The sequence below is a fragment of the Artibeus jamaicensis genome, unplaced genomic scaffold (genome assembly GCF_021234435.1).
Source record: "Artibeus jamaicensis isolate MK-2021 breed Jamaican fruit bat unplaced genomic scaffold, CSHL_Jam_final scaffold_1964, whole genome shotgun sequence".
NCBI classification, from domain to species: Eukaryota; Metazoa; Chordata; class Mammalia; order Chiroptera; family Phyllostomidae; genus Artibeus; species Artibeus jamaicensis.
Window position 1 is genome coordinate 38,915,713 of NW_026522030.1, and position 25,927 is coordinate 38,941,639.

The window sequence follows — 25,927 nt, forward strand, 5'->3', positions numbered from 1 at the left end:
GATTTCATTGAAATCCCTGCTTCAAATGGTCTTTAATCCCCAATCACCCAGGGTGGTGGTAAGGGGCTTCTTTCAGTAGTAACTGATTCTACCCATGGTCAAAGTGACTTCACAAAGGCCAAGGAGGGCTGAGTCAGTGGAAGGACTGTGAATCGGATGTTGGACATCCTTAATGATGACTGTCTATGCCTTTCTAGAGATAGAACCCGTGGTAAAGGGCCCTTGCAAATGCAGCAGGCGAGAAAGAACTGACTTCTAAAAACGGTTTGTCTTTCAGTTCACATGGGACCCTGATAATGACTACATTTTGGAACTCAAGTCACTTAATGCTTATCCAAAATTGTTTTTCTGACCACTCAGCTGAAACCTGAGGACTCATAACAACTGAACAAAAGTTTATCCAACATCTTGAAGCTTCTAGTCTTAAATGTTAACAATTTATTCCTCTCAGTTTAGCCAATTAATGCATAAATGCCCTCCTCTAAATATAGGCATGAAATCTCCTATGTCTCAGACATCAACTCTTAGACATAGCAAATAACAGGCTTGAATCTTTGCCAGCATCCTTTCCAGTAGGTGAACACAAAAACCACAGAGGACAGCAATGCCAGGCATTCTCTAAATATTCTAGTAAGAAATCCATCCTCATACTATTTACCAAAGCAAGACATAAATAATCGTTAGCTTAGGTTTGGGATTTCATTATTGACTAGAAAATAACTTCTATGTGGTTGCTTCCTTTTATCTTACCTTGAGGAAGTTATAATCAATACCCACAGATCATTGCTAAAAATCTGACTCACTATGAAACTTACTTAAATATAAATGAAAACTATAAATAAGGCATAGTTTTATTACACTGGAAGATGGTTGTGTGATTATACATCATTCATTTTCTTCTTGTTACTCAGGTATACTTTCCTGTGTAACCAAGTGATAGCATCAACAAATTTATTCTGCATAAAAATCAAAAGAAGCGTGTTGGCTGTTCACAGTAGTTAACTCTGATATATATATATATATATATATATATATATATATATATATATATATATATATATATATAATTAGATCTGTGAAGTTCTAGCTAATTATTCTCCAAAATAAGAGGTATCCAAAAAGAAAAGAAACCTTATTCAATCATTTAATAAGTATTTACTGAGAACTTATTCTGTGCCCATCACTAGACAAAGCTTTTGCCTTCAGGAGACTCACAGGACGGTAGGAAACAGATGAGTACATGTTGTTAATGCCTTGTGACAACTGTGATAAAGTGATCTGTGAAGAGGACTTCCACACACTGCGCTGGGGCACAGAGAACAAAATACCAATGGAGGACTTACAAGAAGGTGATGCTTGACTCAAGCTTTCAAAGATAAGGAGGAACAGAGTGGGATAAAGTGGGGCAAAGGGGACACCTCTCAAGGAAAGAGGAGAGCACGTGTAAAGACGCAGCAGTGTGAGAGGCCATCAAATCTGGGGGACGGTGAGCAGCCCGACACATCCAGAGGGCAGGGTAAAAGTGTGGGTAGGAGTTAGATGTTCATAATCAGGAGATTATGCCATTTTAGGGGGTTCTTATTCTGGGGGCATATGAGGCCACCCACAGCTTTCTAGCAAAAAGGAAAAATGTGTGACTTTCTGCTCTAGAACAATTGACCTTGGGGTGGCCCAAAATATAAACTGAAGATGGGGTCTGAGGGCAGAGAGGAAACCAACTCATTGACTATTGCGATAGTTCACGCAAAAGATTATGAGAACCTGAACTAAAAAGTAAAAATAGGGTTGGAGAAGAAAGAATGATTCTGAAACCCTTAAGCGATTTTTCTAACACAACCCAGTGACTTTGGTACATTGAAAATGAGGGAGAAATAGAACTCTAGGATTATTCCAAGGCTTATGATTTTGGTATAGGTGATTCACCCAGATAGTAAACACAAAAAAGAAGAGCAATTTTAAGGAAAAAGCCAGAAAAGTTGCTATTTACACATCTTAAATCTGAGTTGTCTAAAACAGACAGCTACCAACAGCAATTTAGGTATAAAACTTAGGGGTAAAACTTTATCTGAAGAAAAAAGATAAAAATTAGAAGTGCCTAAATGGCAAGGGCTTAATATATAAAATATACAATGAGCCCTGGCTGACATGGCTCAGTGGATTAAGCACTGGCCTGTGAATGGAAAGGTCACTGGTTCAATTCCTTGTCAGGGCACATGCCTGGGCTGTGGGCCAGATCCCCAGTTGGGGGTGAGCAACAGGCAAGCAATTAATGATTCTCCTATGCATCACTGTTTCTCTCCCTCTTTTTCTCTCTCCTTTCTCCTCTCTCTGAAAATAAATAAATAAAATCCTTTAAAAAATAAATAAGTAAAACATACAATGAACTCTTGCAAATCCATTAAAAAGAGAGAGAGAGAAACAGAGAACCTAAACAGAAAAATGAACAAAGGTCAGGAACAGGTAATTAGCAGAAAAGGAAACCCACCCAAATCTCTCAAGTGCATCAACTCATTAGTAATGTGAGATATGAAAGATTGAAACAGCAATGGAAAATTGGCCCCAAGGGCAGAAGGGGGTAAACAAAGAATAACCAGCAAAATGGCCAATCTTTCTGGTAATCTCTACTTGCTTATCTCCCACTCTCATCCTTCTATCCTTCCCTCCTTTTTTTTCCTTCTTATTTTGGAGCTTAGGCATACATAGGAATTGAGTTAATTATAGTTATTATAGTTATTGAGTTAATTATGATCTTTTCATAATTTGTCCAATGGAAGTCCCATTTCATTCAGTGCCCATCTCTGCCCTCCTCACTTCTCTAGAAGGATGAGCTTCACAGGTTGCCCTCTAACTATCAGGTGGGCTTGGCCAATAGGAGGCATCCGCAGGAGGGTGGCAGGTGGGAGAAGAGAGGAGTGTGGTATTTATATCTCACTGGCAAGTTCAGTTCCTCCCTGACAGCCCAATGTTCACAACTTCACACCTCACCAAGCTATGGCTACCCTGGCCCCTCCCCTTGACCCTTCAGTCCTGGGAGAATTAATAGCTTTCTGTTATTATGAGTCCTGGGGTACATCATAATTTTTTAAAATTTTGCCCATACTTCTGTGGACCAGGTTATTAGGTTACCATTATTAAATTATTTTTAGTAAACCCCTTGAGTGTGCCATCTTTCTCTGACCCTGGCTGAACTGGTTCTAGAGAATTTCAGGGCAGTAACTCCTATGATAAAGGGTTTTGTTTATTTTTTTAAATTTTAATTCAGGGTACACTTGAACACATTTATCTGCTGTGACAAAATAATTTCCATCATTCTAGAGCAGAAGCAATCTTTGGAGAGACTAAGTAATTACATATTAGCTCATATCACTACCTCTCCCACTACCTTAGTCCACCGTGACTGTTCTGAGAGACAAAACAGCACAGATCTAAAGGATGCAGCAAAGACCAAGGTCATCACAGATCAGTAGGTACTTGCATACTTATAGGATTAACACTGTCTGGATTCCAAAGACTAGTTAAGATATGTTCAAGATAAAGCTACAGTACGTATATCAGACTGAGAATTGGCAACAAATAGCTATAAACTACATTCTGAAAAATAAGTATTTTCACATGTGTTATGGACCATTCCTGATCCCAGCATCATAGCCAGGCCCCGCTGTAGCATTCTGATCTTTGGTTTCTACCCACAACCCCTTGGAGAATTTCCTGCCTACCCTTTTTAAGCAGGATGTTCCATACTCACCAACCATTACTGCTCCAAGTTCGTTTCCCATGTGTATGAATCACAATTTTATTTACATACACATATTTTTCTCTATTTGTTATTGTCTGTCTTCTCCATATCTGTCTAAGTAAGGTGGAACGTACTTAGACTGCAAGTTCCGCCAGGGCAAGGGACCATGTGTAGGACACATAAATAATTCTTGTGTGAGCAAATGGTGAACAACAGGGTAGCACAAAGAGAAAAGACAGAGTAGAAGAGCATTAATTCCCTTCGCCTCCATATCTACGGGTGGTGGACCTTGTACAGCCCCCCTGGTAGTCAAAACAGACAGTGTGGATCTGGCCCCCTTGCAGCCTATCTAAGGTTGCCAGCCTGTTTGAGGCTGTAAATATCTGTAATGAGGAGGGCTCAAGTCTGCGCATGTTTGTCTTGTTTTCGATAGCAGTCAGCACAGCCCCGAGCACAGATGGGCACTTCATAAATATCATTGAAAGATAACACAGAAAAGTATTTAATACTTCCGTGTAGGGTGGAAACAGACCTCAGGCCACAAATATATTTTGAATGTGCTTTACTTTTCCAATCAATTGAACCAAAATTATTTCAGCAACAAAGATTCATCTGCAACCACAAATCACATGGATGACAAAGCCTCAAAAGAATGCCATTTTCAAGGCTGAAACCGTATTATCCCAGGGTAAATGGAATCCTTGTAATAGTGACTGGGAAGGATAGAAGTACAAGACACTGAAAGTGTCCCCTCAGGGAACAACGATTACCTTTAACAATAACAGTTTGTCTGAATAATTCATCAGTTTCCAGTGTGCAGGCCCCCCTTATCCTGGAAGCCCTGCAGTTGGGGCAAATGCACCATTTAATGTTTCGCAAATATTCAGTTGTCATTCTTCCAGGGCCTGGCAATCACGGGCACATTCCTATGATTTTATTAATATTAAACAATGACCTCCATGGGAAACCACTGTTAAGATGGAACTTTGAAGCTTCACTTATTTTATCTAAGAAAAAAGAAGCTTATAAAGTGTCCATCGTGAGAATCCACCTGGGGACTGCACAACAGATCAGATTCCCAAAACAAATCACTGTGTCATAACCTCACAGAATCCTGAATCCCAACCAGCAAGCATGAATAAATAATCCTTTTAAATGTCACTTACATATCAGAACAGGTTCTTTGTGAAATCTCTAAGCAAAGCCTCTCCTTTCTGACTGAAACAGATTTATTGAAAGGGGGGGATAAAGTGAAATCAAGAAACACTGGGAAATTTCCACAAGAATAGAGGACAAATGTTTTTTGTTGTCTGAATGAAACCAGCCTCCCTGGGCCAGGGTTTGAAAAGTTGCTGGCTACCCCACAGGAAAGTTGAGTAATATTCTCAACTGGTTTCTCAGGGAACATCCTGATCAACTGGAGGTCCTGGGCAGATGCAATTGCTATTGCATTAAACCAGAAGACCTAGTTCCAAATCCTGGGTTCTTTCTTATTAGCTGTGCAATCTTATGCAAGTTACTTAACCTCTCTGATATTTGGTTCGACATCTTTAATATGTTGAGAGTAATGCCTACCCCATCACCACATTATTATTGTAAAGATCAAGTGAGATCAAATGTATCAAAGTTCTTTCTAAATTATAACATTCTGCATAAGTGAAAGGTTATTATTAACTACACTTCCAAATATCTAGTAACTTACATAGTGCTCAGGACCTATGCAATTCTGTGTTCTCAATTTCTAAAGATAGTTCCATTTTTGCCTATTCTCTATGGTTTTACCGAATCCTTGTTGTGGTTGTTGTTTGAAAGGGAAGACGTAGAAAAGACAAACAGAAGCAAACAATAAAACCATGGAATTATAGAGCCTTCTCTTTGGTGCCGCTAGGCAAGAATTTAAAACTGAACTGGTTCATCATTATGGACTTGATGTCAATATCACCGGAGGGAAAGAAGTAAAGTGGGGGACATGCAAAAGGTGTGCGATTCTCTTCCCATCTGCGGGAAGACTGAGAGATCAAATTACAAAAATTACTTGTATTTCTAACCACTACCAGAAAACGACTGGAAAATTAAATCTATAAAACCATTCTATTTACAACATCATCCAAATATATATAAATTCCCAGGAACAAATTTAACAAAACTTGGGTCAGACCTCTACACTAAAGTACAAAACACATGTATGAGAAAGTAAACCACAACGTATGTATGAGAGATTAATGAAAAATAAATAAATGGAAAGATATACCACATTCCTGGACTGTAAATCTCAATATTATTAAAAAGCAATTCTTCCCAAATTGCTCTATGGATTGAACACACTCGCAGTCAAAATCTCAACAGGGTTTGTTAAAATTGACAAGTTGATACCAAAATGCATATACAAATGCAAAGGACCTAGGACACATAATTTTTTTTATTGGCTAAAAAAGCAAAAAGTTGGGGGAGTCACCTGGTTTAAGTATTTACTTTAAAACTTCAGTAATCAGGACAATGTAATATTGGCATAACAAGAGACAAATATATCAGTGGGACACAACAGAGAATCCTCAAATAGATCCACATATATACAGTCAACTGGTTTTTAACAAAGGCACCAAGGAAAAAGGAAATTCTTTTCAATAATAGGGTTAGAAAAAATGGATATGAAGAAAAATCTCCCTGACCCCTGCCTTACACCACACACAAAAATTAAATCAAAATCAGCAGGACTTACATGTAAAAATTAAAACTACAATGATTCTAGAAGAAAACATAGAGAAATCATCTTTCTGACTTTGGGGTAAGCAACTATTTCATGCAGAGGACAAAAAATTATAAGCTAACCATATGAGAGGAAAAATAAATTGAACTGTTGAAATTTAAAAGCTACGCATATCAGAAGACACCATCAAGAGTATGAAAAGGCAAGCACAGGCAGGGAGAAAATATTTGTACAGCATAGATCTTACAAAAGCCTTATTATCCATAATATATAAAGAACTTCTAGAAATCAATAACAAAAAGACAAACAACCTGATTTTTTAATTGAACAAATACATTAAAAAGTTACACAAATGGACAATAAGCATGTGAAAATGAGCTCAATATCACTAGTAATTAGAACAATACAAATCAAAACCAAAATAAAATGATATTTCACACTCACTGGGATGGCTAAAATAAAAAAGACTGACAACATCAAATGATAACAATGACACAAAGCAACTAGAACTTTCATATATTCCAAATAAGAGTGTATAAAATGGGAAATAATTTGGCAGTTTCTGGTAAAATTAAACATACACAACCCTACAATCAGCATCCTAATCCTAGATATTTTCCCAGAAGAAATGAAGACGTGTCCACAAAAAGGCTTGTATGAGAATGCTCGTAGGCAGCGTGATTCACAATTGCTAGTAACTGGAAACAATCCAAGTGTCCACTAACAGAAGATTAGAAAAAATACATTGTGACATATTCATAAATTAGGATACTAGAGCAACAGAAAGGAATGAACTACTAATTAATGCAATGATTGCAGATGAGTAAAATGTGTGCGTGTATATATAAATGCAATGACTGTGGGCGATATATATGTATATATATATATGCACTATGTAACAAACAAGCACATAGTATATTAGATTTATGTAATATTCAAGAACAGGCAAAACCTAAATATGAAAATAGAGATTATGACAATGGATGCCCATGGGGGCTTGGAAGGAGAAATGGGAACTTTTGAAGGAGATTGGAATGTTCTATATCTTAATCTGGGTGGGTGTTACACAGACGTATACACTTTTAAAAGTCACTGAATTGTACCCTTAAGATTACTCATTTCACTGTATGTAACTTTTACCTCACGGATGAATGGATAACATCATGAGGATATAGCCACACCAATCCAGAAGGTGGGATTCTACAGGACGACTCGGTCAGGTCTCCTTAAAAATCACTATTATTAAGGACAAGAGAAAAGGATTGTGCTAAATATTAAAGACTTAAGGGATATAGCAACTAGATGCAATGTATGGTCTCGGATGGGATATTCCTTTGCACAAACAATACATTTAAGACATTTTGGGGCCATCTAGGAGAAATTTGAACATGATCTTGGTTTTAGATGACACAAAAATGTACTAATACAAAGCTGGAGATTGTTGATTAAAAAGAAAAATAAGTCATAAAGCAGTATATGCTTTCAGATGTCTTTTTGGTATTACAAAAAGGCAACTAGAGTATGTATGACACATATTATACATTATACATGATTTATAATTATATATATATCTGTATAGAAGGAGACCCAGCTGCATATTGACATTTACCTATTAACACAGGTAATGCAGGGAGAGAGTATTTGTTGTGTTTTCTAACTCTTTACTATGCACATGTACTGCTTCCATAATAATATATATTGCTTGAACATATTAGATTCTTAAATTCTTTGTTTTATGAGGCAAGGTAAAAGAGGGTGAGGATGGGTAAGGTGAGGAGAAAAAATATCTAACACTTTGATCCTATTAAGTGAACATCCTGCTGCACACATCTCATTCCTGCCCACAACGAGTCTATAATAGATCATCCCTATTGTTGCAATCCTAATAAGGATACAAGCCAGCATTTAACATTACGTTATCTGACCTGAAAACCCATGTTCTTTCTACATCACTTACATGTTAAGTTCTATTGCTAAACATTTATGAAGTATTTACTATGTTCCATGTACTCTGTTGAATGTTTCACATGAAGCACCTCACTCCTATCTCATTACAATCCAAGTAAGGATAACAGTGTTATAATCCTCATTTTAAAGACAAGAAAACTGAGCACAGAAATCAAGTAAGCCTTAAGGTTTCCACAAGTCAGAAGTGGCAGAACCAAGAATCAGATCCAGCCCTCCTGACTCTTCGTGTTCCTACGGGAACACTGTCCATGCCTGTGAGTTCCTCAAGTCCCCCACAGAGCAGGGAAAAATGAGTCATCACTAGCAGCAAAGCAAACGCTGACATCAGATCCTACCATGGAGCTTTCCACGATGACATCCTCGCTTACCTGTCCAGGGCCATGCTGGTGGGCATACTCCTCCCGAACCCTCGGACCCCCATCTGACGGAAATATGGAATGCAAGAGAGGTTGGCAGCAATGATGGCCAGGGAGTCGGAAGGGCTCACAAAGAAGCCATTTTGGCCTAGGATCATGTAACGGTCCTGTGGGAAAGAATGTGTGAAAATGATCAGACGCAGGCCTCCGCGGCTCGCAGCCTGTTCCCATACTCATCACAAGTCACTTTACTGCCATCGTATATTTAAACAACTTAAAACAACTTGAATGAGGCCAAAGAGGGCATGGGAAACCTTCTTTTAAATCCCTAAATATTGTAGGCCCCAGGATCCTGAGGCAACTAAGAATGAGTCCCACCTGCTGAAATGTGGCTGACTACCTCGGGCTTCAGTAGCCTCCAGATCCCAATTCACACTGTCCCCCAAACATAATGGAAAAACAGGGGTTATTGCTAAAACAGCTGGCTCCTTAATATGGTGCTTTCAACAAAACAAGCCATAAATAGAGTTATTGCATGAATATTTTTTAAAAGAAATGACTTCTTCATAACATAATGTTTACCAGGAACTAAGAACGGCAATGGCTATCAAGCTGCAATAATTGTTAAGCAGAAGAGCAGACCCAGTGCCAGTTAGGGTTCATGTGCCCCCTGCATGCTGGCCCCAGGTGTTTTCATTCACTTTCCGGTTTCCAGTGCTTGGCTCATTATATGGCAAAAGGGTTAGCAGGTGAAAAACATTCCTACTTACCCCGTCTGCATCAAATGCAGCTCCAAAGCCATATTCTCCTCCTTTCATAGCTTCCAGAAGGGTCGTTGCATATGTCAGGTTTGGGTCAGGATGCTGCCCACCGAAATCTTCCAAGGGAACACAGTTTATCGCAGAATTGGCTGGGGCCCCCAGCTCATCACACAGGACTTTTCTCACATAGGGCCCCATAACTAAGAAAAGATAAAGGGCAATGTGAAGTCTTTGCAGACCCGCATACCACCCCACCCAAGAGAGTTTTGTTCTGGTTAGGATAAGAAAGGCCATTTAATAGCACCAAAAATATATATATATAAATTTATATTGATTTATATATAAACAATATATTGTTATACAAAATAATTTCATATATTTTATAAAATTATTGGTGCTATTCAATCTATATACATATTAATTCATATATATTTAATAACACAAGAATTTATATATTAAGACAGAATTTAATATTACTATGTTTTAACACAACTTAACACATGTATTTTATGATTTTTATAAATATTCACAAAATTTATAATATACATAAATATTCATAAATTTATATTAAATATATTCATATATTTCGATGTTTAAACATCAAAATATCTTAATATTTTAATATTAATATAAATTCTACAAGCTTTCTCAATAAACAATACAAAATAATTTTCACTTCAATTACTATTCATTGAGCATCTACTATGTGCCAGTTAGTGTGTTAGGCACATAGAAGATGTGGTCAATAATCCAGTTACATAAAACTTTTCTTTAAAACTTGCCTAAAATGTTGCCAGAAAGAAATGAACTACTTTATAATGATTCACTGCCCATTGCTTTTTGTGTATTAAAAGCTTTAGCTAAATAGATGCAAAAGCAGTAACAGGCTTTTACAATGTTCTTTGTCTCTGCAATTGTGGTGACTCTGCCAAGTGCATTATTAAACACTGTAAAACTGGAGCATATAAAACTAAGCACATTTTATAAAATAAACCTAAGGAATAGGGTTTTCCAGTTCAGCACACATTCACGGCTTGCCTAATATGAAATCCCTATGTTAGGAACAGAGGGCGTTCTATTCAAGGGACTCAAATGCACACTTCCTGCATTGCTGGGCTCTTAATCCAATAGTGAATGAATCAAATCTACAGGTGAGGGACTGCAGTGGTGAGACGAGTGCTATTCAATGTGTCTTTATAAAATCATCAGACCAAATGGCTTAAGAGAAAGAATTACCACAGGTAAGGCTCCCAGAAGGAGGCAGCATTTCTACATAGGGGCCCAAAGGGGGTCATAAATTTGACAGGGAGAAAATATGCTATCCAAATGAAAGGAACATTACGAGCAAGGGAACAGAGTCTGAGACAAAAGATAACAGCATGTTTGCGGACGGCATGTAATTCTGTTAGCTGAAATGTATATAAAGGATTGCTTTCCACTTACTTTCCATTAATATAACACAAACCTCAAATAGCGAGGCACCTCTTGAGTTTTTCTCCCCAGCCCTCATTTCCCCTTCCTCTAGCAGAAGCAGTGCGGGTTTCCTTTGAAGAGCCAACCCTGTTCCCATCTCAGTCCATGTGATCTGGGGATGACTAAATCCCACCTCTCCTGATGCTGGGGAGGTGGCCTGGATCTGCCCAATTGGTGTCTTTCATTTCTCTGCCAGAGCGATGGACTCGGAGATGGACACACAGTACAAGCTAGGCAGTGAGGCTCAAACCCAGAAATATTACGCAAACTGTTTGGAAATAGAAGCTGGCCAGATAATGCTAAGGAAAGAACCTGAAAGATCCTTTTCTTGGAAACAGTGCCAGCCTACTAGGGAAGGATGAAACAGCCCACCCAGAAGATATTAGAGCCCGTGGAAGATGAGCTCCACACCTGGACTCAGAGATGATGGCAACTCATCGGTGCCTCGCTCATAAACACGTCAGAGAGCTGAGGATGACCCAACTTTCGAGGAATGCATTTAACATGAGACTAAAACAAAGTAAGGAACTACCTGGAGGACACAGAAACTATTCAGAGAGAAGGAAACTTTAAAGTATGTATCAGTGGAAGCCTAACAAATCAATAAGGGGGCCCTCACACATTCCTGGTAAAGCAAATGGTAGGGCTGCTTATCCTGTGAGCCAGCACTCCTACTGCAAGGTAATTATCCAAGACAAATGAAAACATATCCATACAAAGACTTGGTTACAATGATTAGAGAAGCTTTGTTTGTAGTAGCCAAAACCTAGAAATAACCCTAATTACATGAACTGGTGAATGTGTAAACAAACTGGTACATGTCTACAATGCAATACTACTCAGTACTAATAAAGAATAACCACGAATACGTACAATGCCATGAATGCATCTCTGAAATGTTATGCTGACAGAAAAAGCCTGAAGAAAAAGGCCATTTATTGTATGTTTGCATTTATATGGCTTTCTGGGTAAGGAAAGTGATGCAAGCTGAGAGATGAGTGACTGCCAGGACTAAGTGTAGGAGGATGGGTTTGACTTCAAAAGGCCACAAGAAAACATTTTGAACTGAGGGAAATATTCTATATCTTGACTGTCATATTGGTTCTATACTATTTATATGTGTCAAACTTCAGCCAATTGTATATCTACAAGGTATGGGTTTTTACTGCATATATATAAATCACCTCAGCAAATCTAACATTAAAAAGAGATATGACAGTAAAGGAATGGATCAAAAAATTGTGGTACATATACACAATGGAATTCTATGCTGCAGAGAGAAAGAAGGAGCTCCTACCCTTTGCAACAACATGGATGGAACTGGAAAGCATTACGCTGAGTGAAATAGGCCAGGGGTTGAAAGACAAATACCATATGATCTCACCTTTAACAGGAAGCTGAACAACAAAACAAACAAGCAAACAGAATAAAAACCAAGACACTGAAATAGAGAACAAGTGGGCAGTGACCAGAGGGGAGAGGGAAGGGAATTGAAGGGGAAAAAAGGGGAGGAATTTTGAGGAACAAATATGAAGGACACAGGGACGAGAACTAAGGGGGGTGGAAATGGGAGGGAGGTGGGGAGCAAGGGGCGGGTGGGTGGGGGGCTGGGATGGGAGAAACAGACAAAAAACTGTACTTGAAAAATAACTAAATAAAATTATTTAAAAAAAAGAGATACGACATTCAGGAAACATGAATCAGAAACTATTTTTAAAAAGATTATTTGGAAAAGGAAAGAAAATTGGGAGAGATGAAAAATATAAGAGCAGAAGTGAAAAACTTGATGGGAAGAATTGGAGATAAAGTTAATTACATCTCCCAGAAAGTATTACAAAATATTGAAAAGAAAAATGCATGGTTCAGGGGGGATGGGACAATGACAGCATCAGTTCTGTAGGGCCCGAATCTAAACAATAGCCATTCTAGAAAGAAAGGAAAGAAAAAACAATGGAGGAAATCACCCAAGAAGTAACTCAAGAAAACTTTCCCAGAATGAAAGGGAACAGCACTCCAGACTAAAAAGATCCCCCGCGTGCCCGACCAAAAAGAGGGAAGTGGTCCCACACTAAGACTCATTATGGTGGGAAGTAGAAACAGCAGAAGGTTAAGTCAAAGGCTCTACAAACGCCCAGAGAAAAAAGAGAAAGATTTCATAGAATGAATTAAAAACCAGAAGTTCAGTAAAGATGGCCATAAGATAAGGGAGCAATGCCCTCAAACTTCTGAAGGAAAATAATATTCAATCTAGATTTCTACATCCAGACAAATATCCATTAGGAGTAAGCACAGAATAAAAGGCATTTTCAGATATGCAATGACTTAAAACATTCACCTGCCATGAACTTCTCTCACGGAGTTCCTGGAGGAGGTGTTCCTCCAAGACTCAGGAATTAATCAAGAAAACAAGGCAAAGGTTCCAGAAAGAGGACAGCCAACACAAGAGAGGGGTAAAGGGAATTACTAGAACGATGGTAAGGGACAATTCCTGGAAGGCAGCAGCTCACAGAGCAACCAGTGCGGAGTGAAGCCGATCAGAGGTCTCCAGGAGAGTGAAGTGAGACATTCAGACACTGGGAGAGTTTGGAAGTTAACAAGGATAACTACACTTAACAAAGACTAAGCAGTGAGTAAACAAGACAATGACTAATTCCAAGTCAATAAAAAATTATCATGTAAAGAAAATATAATTATAATGCTTTGCATGGCTCAGCGATGTTAGGGTAATACAGACAGTGGATACCGATCTTAACAAAATGGTCATATAATTACCCCAGGTAAATGTGCTTGACTCCAGTGAGTGGAGAGGGTAAAATAAAAGCTACAAACTCATTTTCCATTATATGAAGCCAATAATGGCCAACACTGAAAAATCGACAAGAAGCAGTATATTCGTGGTATTTATTAATAGGTGCTAAATACCTCCCCCCCCAAAAAAAAAAAACTAAAAAGAGATGGCTGAGTAGGTAAACACTGTGCTCACCTCCTCCCGTGACCAAACCAGAATTAGAACCAAATTATAGGACAAGCAACCCAGACAACCATCTGAAGACAGGCTGACCAGAAGTCCTGGAACTAAGGATGTAAAGAAGAAGCCCTTGGAGACTGGTAACAGAGCAGAGATGCAAAAAGGGTCGGCTCCACGCCCACAGGTAGCAGTTGAGAATCAGGAGGGCTCTCTCACCTCCAGAGAAGCTAGGAGTCCCGACCCCACACTGGGCTCCCCAACTTGCAGCACCAGAGCCAGAAAGAGGTGCCCATATAACATCTGGCTGTGAAAATCAGCAGGGATTTTGTTCCTGTAAGTAAAACAAAAGGCTACAGGAAACCCAGGTGTACTCATAAAGGGCCTGAGCACAGGGCCTGTAGGCGCTCACCCTGGGGTGTGGAGGTTGAGGGAACGGGACAGGGCACCAGAGATGTAAAGGAAGAAACTGAGTTGTATGGCTTCAGAGCAAGGACTGGAGGGACAGTTGCTATTGTCCCTATGTTGAGCCCTCCTCACAACCAGACAGCAGGCAGGCACCATCTTTCTGGCAGTGAGTCCTCAACCCACAGGGCCAAGTCAGAACCTGCATTAGCCTGATGAACACCGCTCCCCCTACCCCAACTACTTCCTGGGACCCCCACCCCACCCAACTTACAGGGTATGACCAAAGGCCCTTTCAGAGGCAGACAGCCAGCCTTGCTGGCCCTGCAGTCTTTCTAAAAAACTCTCAAAGGTCCCCAGGCCCCAGGTAGATGGTGGCTGGCCTCACTGTGCCCTGTGCCTATTTACTGAGTGGCCTTAGGGTGTCCTGTGCTTTCTGCTGAGTGGCCCAGGCATGGTAGTGGTGGCAGCCAGCCACTGTTAGCAGTATGGCTTCTCCCGCACACTTCTAGGTGTAGTACGGGTAGCTACCAACATTGAATCACTTTGTAGCTCCTACCAGGTAGCACCAGACTGGTCCCGGTCAGTAGCTAACACTGGCACTGAAGCAGTCCCCGTAAGGCCCCAGAGCCAACAACACTTGGTGGCTGACTTCAAACCACTACGTAATCAGCTCCACAGGTGGCACACCCAAGTGGCAGTCTTGATAGGTACCAGAGCCCACTGGGACAAACCCCACTTCTTGGGCTCAACTCGAGCACGGCAGCTGGTCATGGCCAGTCCTCACTGCCAGTCAGACTGAGGGTTAGCCCCAAGTACTGATGTGTCAACAGCACAACAGGAAGGCGTACACAACCCACACAAGGGACACTGAGCACCTGGCTCAGGGAATGGGAGAGAGCGTGTGCCACTGGGCCCCACAGGTCACCTGCTACATAAGGCCACCCCGCCAGTACCAGGAGATGGAGCAGATCTACCTAATACACAGGAGCAAACACAGAGTGACAACCCACTTATTTGCTCAAGCTTTGTTTTCATTTGCATCATAAAAGAGAAATTAGAGCCCTGAAGTTTTCTAGAGCATGCCAAAGAACTGAAAGTATGTATGTTGTGTGAATATCTACAATCCAACCTTCCTTATAATCCCAGAAATCCCACATGGGTCAAGGGCTCCTTAACAGTTCTCGCCCACCCAGTGGTGAACAAGCTTACCCCCATGCATCGCATCAACTCGGATCTTCAGCTGGCCAGGCCCAGTCAGCAAACTTTTGATGGCATTAAAGTCAAAGATGGTCCGAAGGAGATTGAGATAGATATCCACTGAGTCCACTATCTCCACTAAGGACAGGAAAGCAAAGGGAAACATCAGTAACTGTGACCATGAAGAATACTTGAAAGTGAAAGAGAATCACTACCTTAATATATGAGCCTCTGACCACGATCCCATTATAACCCCACACATTATGTGCGAGGCCAAGTGTCCACTTACAGACAAAACCACAGAGACTCAGTGAGATGCTCCAAACTTCTCAGGTTATATGGATGTAAATAATACCAAGTTGTTAATTTTCCTTTGTGAGTAAAAAATCAACCACAAGAAAAAAGTAGTTAAAACTGTGCCTGTTATCCCGACTCACCTTCTTTCCACCACCTCCCTCTAAAAAACTGTGCCCACCTTGATGCTGAAAGGCATCTTGGCATACTCAGTGGCCTGTCCCAGGGGGTTGGCCAAACAATGACTCAGCTGTCGTGAAACAAATCAAGGGGTGACCTCAGCAGTGACTCCTATTTTCCAAATGCCATTGTGCCAGCCCAACCCAGGTTCAGAATTAGTGATGAAGGATATACTCCTGAGTTTGTGTGACATCTCTCATGTACCCAATCTGGTACCAATTTGAAGGTGAAGGCCAGATATTTAGAAATCCTCATTAAATAAATGCGCTTCAATGTCTGGCACCATCCAATGACCATGAGTCCAAAACATGTCCTTTTTAGTTATTTGACAAGTAAATAAGACCAGAATACATGACATTTTTCAAACTTGGTGATCATTACACCATAATACTCAGAAAGTACTTTTCCTAGAAAAGTTTCTACTTGACTTTTAGACACTAAAATTTGGCCATGAGCCCAGCTTTTTAAATTTGTGGTTAAATTGTTAAACTTATATGTATTGTTTTTCAAAGTTTTCAAATACATACTAAATACTTTGGAATCCTGAAATACTTACAACTGCACTAAAAATATTACCAATCCATCTTTAATCATTTTTAGTAAATCCAGGTGCAATATTTAATGGATGAGGTTTTAATATTTAATTTGAAATTCTCTCTTCATCTGGCCAAATACACAACTAAAAATATTTTTCCTTGCACTCAAATCATTGTTGTACGTGTGTTCATTCAAATATAATGTAATCACTTTTTAAGGAACACAGGTAGTTTTTAATCATCTTTTGACATAAAGGAAATTTTAAGCCTTAAGATAAATTAATTAAAAAGTAATCTATTTGAACTCTACATCTAAAAATGGTTAAAAGTATAAACTTTGTTATTTATATTTTACCATAACAAAATATTAGTCTATAAAATAAAAGGTCATGTATTGAATATATTAAAAGTTTTACTCATTGTGTAATATTGGATAATGTTTTTGGCAATTTCATTCTGGTATTTTAATTCTTGAACCACTTGCCTAAGTACATTTGGTATTTAGAGCAGATAACACATAATACCAAACAGAAATATAAAAAACAAGGAAGCGAAGAGAATTCAGTAAAATTTGAAAGTTCACTTCACAAAGTTCATGCTCTTCACCCTTTCAGGTGAAATGCCAAGAACTCATTTGTTTCCAGTTAACTCAAGCCCCGCTTAACATTTAAGACACCAAGAATGTAGCACATAAATTATCCCGATTACCTGCAAATTCTTTTCAGGAGCCAGGAGATCTCTCTACCCACCTCCTGGTATCCAAAGCATTTTTTTAAAAAAACTCACCAGACTAGCAATATGGCTAAAGCAATGGGCCTGAATCTGAGCTTGCCACAGATCTAGGTCCCTCAGAGAACTACATAGAATTGCGAAGATATAATCAATCAATCAATTAATCAATAAACAAAAAAAAACTTCTTGATAGTAGTGCCTGATTTTTCTTAGTCATCTCATTGTCCAGTCCTTCAAACATATGCAATCAAGCACAGTTAAATCATTGTGTTTAATACAACACATCCCTTGCTTTTAGCCGCCAAATCATTGTGTGTTGTGTGTGTTTGTGTGTACATGAACAGTCCTAACCGGGTTGATAAAAGCAGGCTTCCGCTGCCTCCAATAAGCATTGTGTAGCTTTGAATAATTTCTGCTGACTAGCTAAGTGAGTGAGTCACTCCAGATCTTTCAAGAAAAGTGTAATAGAGTTGGTCCGACACTGCAACCCCTGAACGGTGCATTTCGAGCTCTTCTCTGTCCCTCCAATACCATGTTGCTTTGAGCCAGGTATTTCATCCTTTTAGCCAAATTAAATTGCTTGTAAAATATGAATACCATCCTAACACAAACTGTTTTTAGGTTTATAGGGACACCAAAGGAGTGAAAAAATATTAGCTTGCTTTTATTTATATGTCCTTTAGGGAAAAACACTAGGATAAAATAGAGGGAGGAAAGGATATATACACAAATGACGTTAATGTTGTTATATGGTTCACTATTAATCTACAAAATAAAAGGCTGGTGTCTGAGTACTTTAGAAGTTTTAGTTGACAACTCCATTCTGGTTCTTTAGTTTTTTAACCACTTGCCTAAATCCATTGGGTACTTATTGAATTCTTTCGTAAAAGTTCCTAACACAGTGCTTGGTAGAGAGCAGGTAATCAGCAATTGAGCATTGAAGCAATATGAGCTGCATGGCTCTGGCTCGAAAAAGAAACGCCTACCTTTCATGAGAAATTTTTATGCCACTCCTGCTGGGTCTCCTCTACCTATAAAAGGTATTTGAGCATCTTCACTTTAATTGCTCAGAAAAGCAATGCACAGCTTATTCTTGGAACACTATAAGAGTCAGCCACGAAACTTTCCCTATGTGGAAAATGACGGAGTTTGGAAGGTGGTTTTGAAAGTTGCCAATTCTGAATATCTTGTCTGTTCTCAGGTCCCTCTGCACCATGTTCCAATTATACCCGTTTATCAAGTGTCACTCCCAAGGTTGATAACCCAGTCACTTTCCTGCACGTACTGCCCTGCAGAAACCAGTCACCCCACTCACGGAGTTATTCTGACTTCTTCAGAATATAATCTATTACCTCTAAATGGTTTGAATTTGTTCTCCAGGTCGAATTCTTGTCTTCCTAGTCGAGACAGGTCAATTCGAAGATCGGGACATATAGCATATTCTTCAATTGTTTTGCTGATCTGATAAATTTTGTCTGAGACAACGTCTGGTGCAGGACCTAAAATTTGAAAACAATGTAGCACAAAAATCAATTTCTTTAAAATTTCCATCAGAAAAAAAATGTTACCCCCTCCTCTATCAATCAGGAGAAAAGGTCCATTTGTTCCCTGAACAGCAGACAAGAGTTCACGGTTCAATCAGCCTCGGTATTTCTTATGCTGTACATATCCCCCCGGAGGAAATTTAGTCGGCCTCACCTGTTCTGTGGAGCCTCATAACCTACATGTTTGTTTGTTTGCTTTAATCCACTTCTAAGCAATGATACGTCTTCCCTAAAAATAGTTTCACACCTGCCAGGGAGGCCCGGTTACGTAATCAGCTTTATTCAGGATATGAGACACAAACAGGATGTGCGTTTGGCAGAAGTGAGGGGTTCCAGGTTTAAACTGCAGCTTCCCAAGTGCACCTAGAGGAGAGACATGTTATTTCTCCTCCTAGGTCTGCTACCTCATCAATGCGTGCATGTACCGGGGTAAATTATGTCCCCAAATCGCACTCTCTAGTGAACTCCAAGTTTTTAAATGGGGTTTAAACTAAAAATATCCAATAAATTTCCTCATCAAGTTGACAAGTTGTAATACACTTGAAACGAGTTGAACATAAAAACAATAGTTGTCCTCCTTTAGTTTTTTCTTGTTTTTTTTTTAACTTTTATATCTTAATGCATTTTTTGCAACAAGTTTGGGGATCCAATGACTAAGTAGATTGAAAGATCTAAAATATAAATGATAGAGGACAGATAGATGTTAGGTAGCTTTGTGTATTAACTTCACTCACCAACTATATTTTAACATTCTGCTGAACACAGATTATTTCTCAGTGTCTTTCACATCCCAGTCCTTAGAGCTGTCCTGTCCAATGCAATAGCCAGTAGCTATTCAGCACCTGAAATGTGACTAATCAGACTGAGGTGTGCTATAACTGTAAACTACACACCAAATTTTGAAGAGTTAATAGAAAAATATTGTACATCATATTAGTAATTTCATAATAACTGATTGAAATAACATTTTGGATATATTGGGTTAAACAAAATATATTAAACATTCTACCTGTTTCTTTTTACTTTGTTCATGAGGCTATTAGAAAATTTTAAATTACACATGTAACACACAACTTATTTCTATTTGGCAGGACTGCTTTAGGGCACAACACTATTGCTGCCTCCCAATAGATGCTCGTTGAACACAGAAAAGGAACAGTGCCCAAACTCATTCAGTTACATGCATTAAGTATGTGCGAGTCTTTTGTATATCAATTACACCTCAATAAAGCTGGGGGGTGGGGGAGACAGCAATCAGCAATAGCACCACTCCAGTAGGTGGGAGAGAGAAGAGCCTAGCCGACTGCGCTGACATCTGTTTGTCATGTACGAAAAGTAAGAACCAAAAAGAGATAAGCATAGCCCTTCTCGACTTCACCCTTCTACAAAACATAAAAAGTAAACAGTCTTTTTCAGTTTTTGCATTTTTTTCTACGAAGCTAATGCTTGCCGGATCAAAGACTGCATAAATATCCCCGTCTTCTGGACACCACATTGTGTTCTAGTTCTATCTCCATCAGTTTTTTAAATTCTCTTAGTTTTTATGCCAAAGCACACAGATTTCCAAAAAGTAAAATGAGTTCTAGCACACAGATAATTTTCTATTGGCCACTCATGCTGATGACCTCAGAGCTTATCAACCACCTCTGCATTCCTTGACAACTTCCAAGTTCCTTGTCATCTTCCACTCTAGTGATTTTCTTCTTTGTTTTGGTCAATTGCCTGGTACACTCATACCTCAAGTATTACTGTCTCTTGAAATCCTTCTTTCAAAAATATCAAACCTGAGTGTCCTTAGCCTACAAATTCCTTATCTTTCATTTATCCTACTCTACCTCTGCTGAACATGCTCCTCTTCACTTAATTAATCCCAGGCCATCGACACATTCTAGATTTATTGATCTCTTATTCCAGGCAGGATCCTATGGTCCACTATTTGAGCTATGCTTGTTAACATAATAACGCATGCCAACATGTATTGAAATTTACATGTGTAAAGTGTGAGGGGTGCAGATATAGTTGCCTATATTTGTTTAAAAAAAGAAAGAAGAAAGTTTGCCTGCTAAGATCATGAGCCAAGAATAGGGAAAGGACTTGAGATAAATGGAGATGTATTGCAAAGCTACTCTGGGAAATTTGTTGAGGATTCCTGAGAAGTGATGTCCAGGGTGAAGTTAAACCCCTCTTCTTAGGAGAAGGCAATCGTATGATGTCATGACTAATGTTAGCAGTGCATCAGAGTGGCAGCAACAAATATGACACATCTCACACTTCAAATGGAATTAGGCACTTACAAAAAGTGGATGAAGTAGCATTATTATCATCCTCAGTTTACAAATGGGGAAACTGAAATTGGAAACGGTGACCTTAATCAAGGTCACATCACTGGTAATTGACAGACACTGATTTTAATCCCAGTGGTCTGATGTCGGCTCACACACTATTGAGAACTGCCAGGTGGGAGGTTGGGAGTGGAGGACACATGGACAAAACAGTGTGGTGACTGCAACAGGGGGAGAGGGGCATAAGGAGGACAAGTGGTAATGAAAAAATACAATAAAAATGTTTTAATGATTCTGGGAAAACAGAAAGAACTACCAGCCCTCTTGATTTTCTGCCAGGCCCATCCAGCTGTTTCCCAAACACTGGACATCACCATCACCTGCTCCTATGGCTGCCCCTCTGATGCACTGCTGACATTAGTCATGACATCATTTCCCTATTCTTGCCTCATGACCTTAGCAGGAAAATTTTCTTCCCTTTTTTGAACAAATATAGGCAACTATATCTGCACCCCTCAAAGTGGGATCTTTCCCCATCTTTGCCTTCTTACTCAGAGGTTCAGCCCCTTTTCTTGGAATCTGGGTCCTCTCTGAGCTCCATAGCTTATTCTGTGAGGCTGGTCAAGTTTTTTTTAACCATTTTACTTCTCAGTGACTTTATCAGGTTATTATAAGGACTAAATGAGATAACGTGTGTAAAGTTCTGTGAATAGAGCCTGGCATCTTGTAAGCATTAAAAAAGAGCAGTAGCGGACTTCCGCCAAGATGGAGGCATAGGTGGAGACGCCACGCTTTCTCACACAACCAAGTTTAGAGACAATAAAATATTAGCAACAGAAAACACAGCCAGAACACAGAAAATTGAACTTTTTGGAAGTCTGATAACGAATTCTTCAGCCTGACCGGTAAGAGGGGCGAGACCAGCAGCTGGCAGAGCTCGGATGCACAGGAAAACTCAGTCCGATGGACTCAGGTGCACGGATCCCAGGAGTGGGGTTGCAAAGGGCCGACCGAGTGAGTGACCGGCGGATCCGGTGAGCGTGAAGGGCAGCGGGTTGACTGTGCTGGTGCATTCCTGCGCAGATAGACCGGCGAGGGAGTGGGCATTGAGACAGGACCGAGCGGGTCCCAGCGACGGGAGGCAGCAGAGACGGCCGCCATTTCCCCGCTCTGACCCCGCCCCCACATACAACGTCACAACCCAGCGACCTGAGCGACCCTGCCCTAGTGAACAGCTAAGGATTCGCTCCTCACCCAGCAGCGGGAAGCGGGAGAGGGGGCCGCCATTTCCCCACTCTGACCCCACCACCACCTACAGCGTCACAACCCAGCAATCCCACCCTAGAGGACCCCCCGCCCCGCCCCTAAGGCTCCTCTCCTCATACTTAATGGGCGCGAACAGACCAAAAATAGCTCAAGAAGATCTCAAAGCCCCAGAGCCCATAAATCTAAGTGATGAAGAAATAGCAAAACTTTCAGATGCACGCACAATTTGAAACACTGGTGATCAGGATGCTCATAGAACTGGTTGATTTTAGTCACAAATTAGAGAAACATATGAAGGCTAAACTAATTGAAATGAATGGCAATGCACAGGAAACCAATAGTAATGGAAAGGAAACTGGGACTCAAATCAAAGGAGTGGACCAGAAGGAGGATAAAAATGACCAACCAGAAAAGAATGAAGAAACAAGAATTCAAAAAAATGAGGAGAGACTTAGGAACCTCCAGGACATCTTTAAATGCTCCAACATCTGAATTATAGGGGTACCAGAAGGGGGAAAGGAACAGCCACCAGTGGAAAACCTATTTGAACAAATAATAGAGGAGAATTTCCCCAATCTGGCAAAGGAAATAGACTTCCAGGAAATTCAGGACGCTCAGAATCCCAAAGAAGTTGGACCCAAGAAGGAACACACCAAGGCACATCATCATTACATTAGCCAAAATTAAAATGAAGGAGAGAATCCTAGAAGCAGCAAGAGCTAGGGGGACAGTCACCTACAAAGGAGTTCCCATCAGACTGTCAGCTGATTTCTCAAAAGAGACCTTATAGGCAAGAAGGGGCTGGAAAGAGGTATTCCAAGTCATGAAATCCAAAGACCTACAACCAAGATTGCTCTATCCAGCAAAGCTTTCATTTAGAATGGAAGGGCAGATAAAGTGCTTCTCAGATAAGATCAAGTTCAAGGAGTTCATCATCACCAAGCCCTTCTTCTATGAAATGTTGAAGGGACTTGTCTAAGAAAAAGAAGATAAAAAATATGAACAATGAAAGGACAGCAAACGTACAGTTATTAACAACCACATCTAAAACAAAAGCAAGCTAAAAGGACAGCTAGATCGAGAGCAGAACCATAGAAATGAAGATCACATGGAGGGTTAGCAACAGGGGAGTGGGAGGAGGAGAAGGGGGGAGAAGGTACAGAAAATAAGTAGCATAGACAGTAGGTAGAAAATAGATAGGGGGAGGGCAAGAATAGTATGGGAGATATAGAATCCAAAGAACTTGAGACAGGTGTTCATGAACTAAAGGGGGGGATGGTAGGGGTGGGGGGATGCAGGGTGGAGGGGAATGAAGGGGGGGAATAGAACAACTGTAATGGCATAATCAATCAAATAAAAATTTTTTAAAAAGCTAAAAAATTTATGACACATGGACATGAACTAAAGGGGGGGGAATGTGGGTGGGAGGGAGTGTGCAGAGTGGAGGGGAATGAAGGGGGGAAATGGGACAACTGTAATGGCATAATCAATAAGATATATTAAAGACAATAATAACAAAATAGAACAATATAACAACATACTATAATAAAAGTTATATGAACATGGGAAAAAAAAAAGATCAGTAGCCCTGGCTGGTGTGGCTTAATGGGTTGAGTGCTGACCTGTGAACCAAAAGTTCAGTTCCCAGTCAGGCCACTTGCCAGGGTTGTGGGCCAGTCCCCAGCTGGGGGGCACATGAGAGGCAACCACAGATTGATGTTTTTCTCTCTCTCAATCTCCCTCCTTCCCCCTCTCTCTAAAAATAAATAAATAAACCCTTTTAAAAGTCTTTAAAAATAATCATTGTTTTAATTATTAATTCCATTTGTTCTTTAACATCTTTCCCTCAACTTAAAAACATGCTCAGAATAGTCCTGTTCCCTAAATATATTTTAAAAGCAACAGCTCCAGATGTGTCCCAATTTGCCAGATATGCCTACTTCTTCTATACATTTAGCCCTTTAACTTATTCCATATGATGTGTCCACATGACACACAATAGAAAAGATCTGTGCCTGCAACTTCAGATGAAGGATGTCATGCTAAACCTCACTCCACTTTGAGTAGGAAGAGACCAGCTGAATCTCTCTGTGCCATCAGGAAAGTTAGTTTCATTAATAATGCCAAGCCATGCAAACATAAAGAATTAAAAGTAATAGGGAGAATTTTCAATGTATTGGGCTGGCCAAAGAGTTCATTTAGTTTTTCCACACAATGGCTCCAGTAGTGCTTAGTTGCCTTTAACTTCACTCAGGACAATTTTGTAAGATTGTATTGTGACAGCTGTCATATCAGTGTGTATTTTTAAAAAGCTAATCAAAGTTGGTGAATTTTTGTGCAGTCATTTTAATATTGAAAATGAAAGAAAATACATATTTTTGGTGTATTATGCTTTATTATTTCATTTATGTAAAAACATAACTGAAACGCAAAAGAAGATTTGTGCATTGTATGGAGAAGGTGCTGTGACTGACTGAATGTGTCAAAAGTGGTTCGTGAAGTTTCTTGGTACTACTGACAATTTGGCCAAAAATTCTTTATTGTGGGTCTGTCTTATGATTGGAAAATGTTTAGCAGCACCCCTGGCCTCTCCCCACTAGAAGACAATAGTGGGAAATAGTCAAAATACTCAAAATATCTAAATCAATAAAGTTATTGGTGAAAATGAAAACTATCTTTTATTTTATGGAAAAAACTAAACAAACTTTTTGGCCAACCCCATCGTTAAAGGCTAAATGATAAATTCAATCTTCTACTCTTATTCAAGGTTTGATTAAATAGGTCTCAAAACCTCCTCTAATTGGGTATTTAAATAACAACTTCCTTTATGCCTCACAGGATATCATAGAGATGAGTGGGGTGCTCTTGTAAGTTATGAAGTCAGGTATTAATTCCAAATTCTTACTTGAAATCTGTTGCTTAGTTTGGTAGCTTATATATGACACTTCTCTACAAACTGCTGTTTTCTGAGCCCATTCAACACTCTCTGTTAGTGCATAAAATACTTCACACTGCAGTTTTTCCCAAAGTGTCCATTAGCTGCTGCAAGACCAGCTTTCAGGTCCTAGGTGTGATGTTTAGTGAAGCAGCGCTCCTCAAAACACACCTTCAGTGAGAAGGCACTTCATAAGGCGTTTTTTTAAATGCTTGACATCAATAAACTTCCTTGTTTGGATAACATCCAAAATGGCTACAAGGAGGGGGCAATAATGCTGTTCCCTCAGGATGCGCTATGTTTGCCTGGAGTCGGGAAACATTTGTAGTGGTAACCTTTGTCAGGTAAAATTTAGCTTCTATCCATGTAGACACACAGACTCAGTGTTCTAGATGGAAAGAGATTTAAGAGACGTAACAACCAAATGCAATGCATGGTTCTAGGATAAATTCTGGTTTAAACAAAATAACTATAAATGACATTTTGGGGACAATTGGAAAATTTTGACTATAGATTAAGTTTTAGGTTATTTTAAGGAATTAGTGTTATTTTGGTTGGGTGTGATATCTGTTTCTTTTCAAGGGGTG

At 39.6% G+C, this 25,927-nt stretch overlaps 1 protein-coding gene across 1 annotated transcript in view; it reads right to left on the minus strand.

Moving 5' to 3' along the window:
• The window catches only part of PGM5 (phosphoglucomutase 5), a 170,770-nt gene that overhangs the window by 124,312 nt on the left and 20,531 nt on the right, over positions 1-25,927 (minus strand). Inside the window, exons 3-6 of the mRNA XM_037165571.2 lie at positions 18,666-18,812; positions 15,584-15,709; positions 9,538-9,728; positions 8,780-8,934 (exon numbers count right to left, since the gene is read on the minus strand). Coding sequence (XP_037021466.1) covers positions 8,780-8,934; positions 9,538-9,728; positions 15,584-15,709; positions 18,666-18,812 — 619 coding nt within the window. The remainder of the gene's footprint in view (positions 1-8,779; positions 8,935-9,537; positions 9,729-15,583; positions 15,710-18,665; positions 18,813-25,927) is intronic.